Source organism: Halyomorpha halys, unplaced genomic scaffold (assembly GCF_000696795.3).
Source record: "Halyomorpha halys isolate HHAL.00 unplaced genomic scaffold, Hhal_1.1 Scaffold257.1, whole genome shotgun sequence".
NCBI classification, from domain to species: Eukaryota; Metazoa; Arthropoda; class Insecta; order Hemiptera; family Pentatomidae; genus Halyomorpha; species Halyomorpha halys.
In genome coordinates, this window is record NW_027104967.1 from 1,447,429 (window position 1) to 1,456,230 (window position 8,802).

The 8,802-nt window shown below is 31.5% G+C and overlaps 1 protein-coding gene and 1 long non-coding RNA gene across 3 annotated transcripts in view; one reads left to right on the top strand and one right to left on the bottom strand.

The window, feature by feature from the left end:
* The window catches only part of Plc21C (Phospholipase C at 21C), a 41,981-nt gene that overhangs the window by 19,368 nt on the left and 13,811 nt on the right, over positions 1-8,802 (top strand). The window contains exons 16-21 of one of the 2 annotated variants that reach the window (XM_014419996.3): positions 2,527-2,734; positions 4,973-5,195; positions 5,276-5,388; positions 6,517-6,614; positions 6,826-6,979; positions 8,502-8,674. In XM_014419996.3, coding sequence (XP_014275482.1) covers positions 2,527-2,734; positions 4,973-5,195; positions 5,276-5,388; positions 6,517-6,614; positions 6,826-6,979; positions 8,502-8,674 — 969 coding nt within the window. The remainder of the gene's footprint in view (positions 1-2,526; positions 2,735-4,972; positions 5,196-5,275; positions 5,389-6,516; positions 6,615-6,825; positions 6,980-8,501; positions 8,675-8,802) is intronic. The other variant, XM_014419997.3, reaches the window with a different exon arrangement.
* Positions 6,834-8,802, bottom strand: part of LOC136795601 (uncharacterized) — a 15,484-nt gene continuing 13,515 nt past the window's right edge. Inside the window, exons 2-3 of the long non-coding RNA XR_010843226.1 lie at positions 7,240-7,346; positions 6,834-6,955 (exon numbers count right to left, since the gene is read on the bottom strand). This is a non-coding gene — a long non-coding RNA (uncharacterized lncRNA). The remainder of the gene's footprint in view (positions 6,956-7,239; positions 7,347-8,802) is intronic.

The following is an 8,802-nucleotide window of genomic DNA, read 5'->3' on the forward strand; positions in this document are numbered from 1 at the left end:
TAATTAAAAAATTATTTAAATGAAATAAAACAAATTTTAATAGGTTTAACTAATTTCATATCTAAAAGATAGCTTGGGTTCAAATTAAAAACTTTAATATTAAATAGATAATATAATTTTATTTAAATTTTATAACATAATAGACTCTTTTCTCAGGGCGGGTTTCTAGGGAATCAGATATATACACTTTTACTATCAATAACACTTAAAACTAATTCATATCTCTTTTACAAATGTATTCAAATTAAGGTAAAACAAAACTAACCAATTTCATAGAATCTTCTATTGATGATTCCTGACTGACAATCCTTCAGTAAACAAACACTAACAAAGCAAAGTATTGGTCCTCTTACAGTTTTAACTCACTTCTCATCCACTGAAGCGTGTTGTTTGCGATCCAAACAAAGAGTCCTTTATTCTTCTTGAGTGACTCTTCTATGTCTTCTTTTTTCAAGATGTCTCCCTTTAGTGAGACAAGATGATGAGGACCTCCTCTTCCGGGAAACACCATTCCCTGTCCGCGCCTAAGCAACGAATGATTTTCACGAATCGTGATCTTTCTCTCGATGTTCAAAGTGAACATTGACTGTAGCACAACAGTTTTGAGTTTTTGCATGTGATTTTCTTTATGAACATTGTTCTTGAAAACTTATTCTTAACTTCTATTTTTTCTTAAATGTATTGTAATTTCAATATAGGAATAGGATATAGATATAGATAGATAGGAAGTTAAAATTAAGTTTTTAAAATATTTGAACCTTCTCAACATGGCCGCGATCCAACCAACTTTTTGCAGGACTCGTGCCGCCATCTTGGCTTTGCACGATATCTTTTGTGACTGCATATTTTACTGGTGAAAATTGGTTAGCTTGCTCTTAGGTTTAATCTACAATTAAACATGTTGAAATGATAAATCATATAAAACCTACTAAAAATCATTTATATATAAAAAATAACGATTTACTCATAAAAGAGCATATTATAATATATATATAAAGTTAAGGTATGACACGGATATGAATCATAATACCTAGCTCCATATGTAACAATAAAAAAAACCTAAATATAGTGAATTGTGAAATATAATAAATCAAGATACTGTGTGACTTTACCTGTGTTATTTCTTGAACAGTTTTACTTTTTTTTAATTCTTTCTCGAGACCTACTGTAACTGGTACCAAAACCCCGGAATCATTGGATGCATAAAAAATTATTTTTGGGCCCGTGCATTTTTTTTTAATCATTTTTTTCCTTGATTCTCAAATTTCTGTTATCAATAATTCTCACTAGGCATGAGTCCCATCGTAAGAGCCCCAGTTTTAAATGTAGACAGCCTCGGAAACGTAATCCAAGCAGCGATCGCGAAACAGCAAGTGACAGTCAGAGACCGTAGCTCAGCCAATAGCCAAGGCCAATCCAGTGCTGGAAGAAATGCCAGCAGCTCTTCCTACACTCACGATACTGGAAGCACACACTAACCCCTTATCTTTCAGATATTCAGGGAAAGAAGGAAACAAGGACAATCCAAAGGGCGCTATGCTGGAGAACTGCTGGCATGTTATAATTGGATTACCAACAAATTAAGTAAGTTGATGGAGATGGACCAGTTCCAAGCCCGCATGTCTTTTTTATCGGTCATATTGAAAGTCTCCAGTCTCAGGGGAATGGAAAGGCGCAGATAGGGGCAGTAAACTGATTGAAGGAGTGGTGGCAGGAAATTATGTCTGAATATAAGGACACTTCCTTCAAAGAGGGTGATATGCTGGTAGTGATGGGAGAAACCATACAGGAAATTCCTTTGAAGATGGATAAGGTCACATATGTGAAGGAGCGGCGGTTCCCATAGGTATTACAACAACACATCCAAGAAGAACTAGAGAGCCTTAAGAAGTAGGGCATCATAGTCGATAGTACATCCTCTTATAATAGTCCTCTGTGGGCGGTGCGAAAGAAGGGAGCGCTGGGAGATCAGAAAGAAAAATATCGGGTTCTTATAGATTATCGGAAATTGAACGAGAACACCGTTGATAATGCTCATCAATGGTGTTCTCATTCAATTTCTGATAATCTATAACAACCCGATATTTTTCCTTCTGATCTCCCAGAGCCCCCTTTTTTCGCACAGCCCACTGAGGACTACTATAAATATAGGGGACTATATTATAAAAAAGTGTTACCATAACTTTGGTAATGTGATAACATTAAGTTTATATATATTTTCATATGTGTTTTTTTATTATAATAATACAAACATTTTTTTTCAAAGAGTGTTGATGGTATTTAATGCATGATTTAGAGATTTGATTTGAAAAAAGATAATAAGAGCTTTGAAACATCATCCGATTCATAAATAAAAGATCTATAAAGTTTTAAATGTGTAAATTTGTTTTTGTCAGGAATTGCTCACATTGAAGAATATATGACCCTTATTAACTATTGCATACTATAATTTTTAAATGATTAATTATAATTTTTAAGATATTTTTAACCAGATTACTATATTTGTTTTTAAAAATTGTTTTATAGATATCGACACGTATGCCTGAGGACTGAATGTGGCCAACCACTACCCTTGGCAACCCTTTTCCTTCATGTTGTCGTAAAGGATTATGTTCCCGATGGATTGTCAGATTTTGCCGAAGCTTTAGCCAATCCAATAAAGTACCAGAGTGAACTAGAAAAGAGAGCTCAACAACTAGCTGTTTTGACGGATGATTTAGATGATATTGATGAGGCTAGTTTACTTGAAAATATATCAGTTGATTGTCATCATTTTCTCTAATGAATCTTTCTTAAAATTGGAAGATGATTGATTGACCACATGCAGTACATGAAAGGAAGATGTTGTGGATGAACTCTATTAGATAGTTCTTTTGACTGCACCCACACCCATCTTCCTTTTGTATACTATCTTAAAATTGTTCTTTGAATTTATAAATGATAATCTTACATGATTTCTTTTATTCAATTTCATAAAAAGTTTTTTTCTTGTTAATCTGAATGAAGTTTTTATATAATTTTAAATTTAAATTAATATAATTTTTCCAATAGTCTTATTAAAGTTTGCTGTTCAAGGGGACAAAATTTAATGATCTAGTGACTGTTGAAAACTTCACATCTATTGAGGTTTACTCTCATAAAAATAGCTTAAAATTTAGCTGTACCTAGAAGTTGATTCTTATTTATGGATTCTTATGTAAAAATGTTTGAAAAGCATGATGTTAAAAGGTTTAATATGGCAAATTTGTGTAAGTGACCACTGTATATTTTTATTCTTATTACCAATAACTCCTAAAGCATTACATAATAAATACCATTATAAAATATTTTATAATGCATTTAATGAGCTTAAATTTGAGTTGTAGTAGAGTTATTTATATTCAATAATCCAGAGATCCAGAATTTCCTAAAGCTAATTTTTTTTTCATAATAATGATAAATCATCATTTTGTAAATTTTTTTTGGTGAATAAATAGTAGAGCATCACTTATCGCAGGAACTTATATGTCTATTCAAAAAATAATAAACTTATAACTTTTTTTTTAAATTGCTGATAAACTTATATTATTTCTGAACAAATCGTTCAAGTGTTAACCTAGTCTCGTATATCCAGAATGGGTGGAGCACTACTCAAAAAGTGTGTTTTAGGTAAAATAATATATACCCCATAAGATTTATTTAGTATCAGTTAGGTTTGTTCCTTCTGTATTTATAAGTTACAATTCATCACTGATATTTATTTCTATAACCTTCTGTTACTTGTCAAAAAAAAACTTCATTTTATCCATAAATGACACTTATGCTTTAAGGTAATTAACCCTAGCAGCACCAAGGTAGTATTCATTACGGCCTACTCCAAGGGGGGGGCTCACCGAGCCCTACACTTCCCAAGACGACCTCCACAAGCCCTCACTTGATTTTAACCCTTATATCATTAATTTTCCTTTTATGGTAAACTTACTCTTTTGAAATATAATAATTTCTTCTTACTTCTGTAAATAAGATGGTAGAATAAGGATTATTTTAAAAAAAAAATAAGGACCTAAGATTTCTATATGCTTTATTATGAAAATGTTTTAATTTGGAATTAAAAAAAGAATAAGAATACATGATACAACAAAAACCTAGGGTCGCTGAAACTTTAATTATTTTCAATTTCATGAATATTTTAAAACAAAAAAAAATTCTATTGTCTGAACTTAAGTATAAGAATAAAATGTTTATGTTTACAAATGCTCATCACTAGATTCAGCAGGTTCACATGTGTCAACTCTTTTCAGAACAACTAAAAAACCAAAGAAACATATCAGTCCGAAAATATTTTTAAGTAAAAAAAAACTGAGGAAATCAGACCAGTAGTGAGAGTATGGGCGAGCTGGTGCACTTCCGTGAGCAGCCAATCAGAAGCCAGCATTTTGATGAACCACAGGTCCCTTCCCTGCACCAAGGGGGGGGCTCCACCCGCCCTCATCTCATTTTTCTAATACAAATAATTTTTCATACTCTTCCTCCTTATCAAATATTTTTCAAATCAATTCCAACATGTTGGTAGATAAATTTTAGGCAAATAGATTTTTTTCCTTGTCTGTGAAAAATTTTTTGAGAGCAGTATTAAAAAAAATCGGAAGTGAGGGCTCGGCGAGCCCCCCCCTTGGTGCTGCTAGGGTTAAAGCACAGCTGTGCTTAAAAGGTAAAGTGAAAATATTTATGAGAAATGCTTTAGATGAAAAGCTCTAAAAAGGGTTATCTAGTTGTTTCAAAACGTAAATGAGGTATGATCTTTCATTCTGTACTTCCAGTTTATCCTTTGTCTACCTTCTAATTTTCTTTTAATCTATTTTAGTTTGTATATTAAAGATTTTAATAGTAGGCCAGTATCTCTGTATATGTGTGTTTTGTTCAATGAAATAATACCTCTAAATTGTACAAATTATTTTACAGGAAGTAAAATGGTATTAATTATATTTTTCAGACGACCGAAGATAGTGTGGGGTTGCCATTACCTACTGTTCCAAGGACGAAACGTGTCGGTTCTGTTTGCCCTCCTGAATCAGCTCCGCCAATATTAATGGGCCATAGAGCCTCTATAGCGGGAGTTTCTAGCATTGTGCCATTACTAGCCAACGATCCTGTAATACCCGCTCCACCTGCCAGTCCACCTCCTCAGCAACCACCTCCTCTTCCTGTACCACAGGGTTTGCAGCTTAATATCAAGTTAACTTTGGAATTATTTAATCTTTACAATTGTTTCAAATTGTAATGCTTTCTATTTTAGCAGAAGAATTGGTTCCAGAGACTGTTGAAAAGATTTTGGAGAGCAAACCTGTGAAAGAGAAGAAACTTGAACTTGAAAAAAAACTTGAAGCTCTTCGAAAAAAACATGAGAAGGTAAATCTGATCTGTTAAGTTGAAGAACTATGTTAGCTCCTTAGTTTATTTTTATAATTATATTGGTTGTTTATTCTGTGATGAGTTCCTTTAGAATAGTATTGCAGAAAATAAAATTGGGCTGAGGGCCTCTAAGTAGAAAAAAAAAATTGGCTAGTAAAAATGAAACAATATTAAATCAATAGAATACATTATAAAATTATGTTTCTGATGAATTTATAAAAAAATAATATCTATCAATTTACAAATTTTGGTTGAAAAACTGTAAATTAAATTAAGTTCTTTTGGATCTAAGTTGAAGACCTGCTTATGATAAAGAACTTGATAAAAAAAAGTATTATTGAACTCTATATATCACAAAAGAGATTACATAACTGTTTCAAATCTACTCACAGAATGATTTCTTATTCTAACAAAAGTACAGTGAGGGAGACCAGTAAGTTCATGTTTAAGTCTAGGAAGGGTTATTGTCCTTTAGTTTTGGATGAATAAAAAGTGAAGGAATAGGCGGGATTCAAAGGTGGGGGATGAATGAAAGGAGGGATGGAATGTTGGGAGTAAAATTTGATAATGAAAGATTTGTCAAAGCTACTGTTTGGTGGGGCATGGTATATAAATCTTGAAACCGAGAACAGGTATTCTGAGAATGAATGGAGAATCCGAACTGTTGGAGATCAGAGGTGCATGATGGGTGGCAGGATTGGATAACTTGTTTGATGAAGAATGCCAGAAATATTTAGCTTGATCAAATGTGATTCAGAGGTTTTTTTGGTTAAATGAAGTTTTATGAGATTACTATTTAGGAATTAATTAATATTGAGATATAAGGTACAACGGAATTTTATGGAGTAGGATTGGAGGTGATTAGAACCTGCTACAATTGCCTTAGTCTTCTCTGCATTAAACTCAACCTTATAGTATTGGATTTGGCCCTGTAACAAATCCTATTCAAGTTTTCTTGAAGTTTTTTTATGGCTGTTGATAAGTCCGAAATTATACCTTCATCTTATGGACCTCACCTCAAATCTTATGGAATAATTTTTATCTGTATTATAGGTTTAGAAAATAATTTTAGTATTGTTTTAATATTTTCTATTGTATACTAAATCTTTTTTTTATTTTATTTAGGAAAAAATGAGATTACAAGCATCATTGGATTCTGAGAAACCAAAAACAAAATTTTATATGAGTAATAAACTGGTCAAGAGACTATCAAGTAAAAACATGTGAGTATTTTATTTTTTATTTTGAAATTCAACAAAAATAGTAACTAATACTTATGATGAATAATTTTGCCTGTTTATAACATTTACAATTCTAATTTAACTACTATTATTGATTTTGCTATTATCCTGTTGGTTTTTGTCACAAGTATTCACACTTATATCATATAATTGCTCCACATTGTTCTAACTTTTTGTTTCTTTTAATAACAAGGGAGGTAGCAGCTGGAGAAACAGCAGAGGTCGAAGCTGAAGGTAACGAAGCTCCTACCAGAAGTATTCCTCGCAGCACTTCAGAACGAATGCTTGCGGTCCACAGGGAGCAAATCAATCAAGAGCGGGAACTGATTGAAAAATATCATGAAATTGTTAGTTTGATCTCTTTATTAGTCGATAATTTGTTAGTTTGATATCATTGTGCCGCAATGATCCTTCCTAAAATGAATATTATTTATTTTTTTAAATATTTCTTTATCAATTGACATTACATTCAGTCCAACTATTTATTTGATAAGTAGAGCTGGGAACAATGTTCTGTGGTAATTTATCTTACTATTAGCTTGCTATCAAATTTTTAATGTTTTAAAAGTGTGCTTTGGAGGAAAAAAAAAAAAGAATTGATAATCACCATAATAGATAGTAGAACTGTCGAACCCACCGCAAATCAACAGTATTTTTGAAGGAGGTTCCTTAGAAAAATAAAATGGCTTGAGTATAAACATTTCTTTGGTGAGGCTAAAAATAAAAAAACATAAACATATAATAAATAAAAAATATTTATAAGTCAAATAATGAATATATATTAAAATAAAAGGCCGTAATGGTAAAAAAAAAATGAAAAATAAGTAACAAATTGACATCAATTATAGCTCAATTTTGACATTACTAATAATACTTATTAAATATGATGAATAAAATATTGTGCGGTGATCACTGTGATGGGTCAGAGACAAGAAGAGGAGAAAGTTGTGATGATAAGATGATTTACTCTGATAGGTCAGAGGAAGATATTTCTGGCTGTTATAGTTATAGGCTTCACCATAGCTTTCAAAAGTGGTCAAAATTTTGTAGGCCCACATCTACACTGATTCAAAATATCTATTAAACAGTTGAATTCTGTTCAAACTTCATTATCACAACTATACTCATCACACAAAATGTACTGTATTATGTTAATTACAATCAACAGTCAAAATATACTAAAATCAGAATGACCTGATATTTAATGAACACAGACAGCTTCTGGTTGTGGACTGTAATGATCACCACTAACAATCAAATTTTCAAAACTACCACCTAAACTAACGCAGATAGGGCCCGATATTGCACTGTACCAATCACAACTAACAATATAAATGTCCAAACAAACACTGAATGCAGATAGGGCTAGTAATAGATTATAATGAGGACTGATTAAAAAACATAAATCATCGGTCTGTTGCTAGGCGATGCTGGCCAAACAACCCTTTATGACTAGTACGCTTTAAACTTAAATATTATTATGGAAAATATAAAATAAATATGTTTATTGTTGGGCAATAATTGAAACTTATTTGTATTCTTATTATTGTAGACTGGATATATTTTTGGCATTATATTTAACTAGAGCTAAATAATCTACTTTGGCATATGTGTGTACCATTCAATTAATCTCTGAACTTATTTAAGAGCCTTATAAACTGAATATTTTTACTCAAAAATTAAATATGTTTTTCCAATTATAAAAGTTTATTGATTATCTCATTAGGAAAGTTGGTATGGTTAATACATTTAAAGAAAACAAATAGGCTAAATTAGAATTCAAATAATAAAGCTAGTTTTGAAAAAAACATACAAACAAAATATATTTTTATCTCATATTTATGACCTCATTTTTTCCCTGTATATTAGATTTTTGCTAGTGCTCAAAAAGTGATGAACTCCTCTCAGTCACAACAAGTTAAGATGCTGGGAATTCTTCTCGAAAGGGAAACAAGCGATGTAATGAGAAGGCTCCAGTCTTCTAGGAGGCAGGAAGTAAAAGCTTTAGCCAAGCAACATAGGGACAGGGACGAGCTTGTCAGGTTATTATCTCTATATTATTTCTTAGAATATATTTCTTTAATATATATAATATAATTTAATATGAGTCGTTTAGAATCAAAACCTGTTACGTCCATTTTTTTTATTAAAAATTGAAACTGTTTTATTT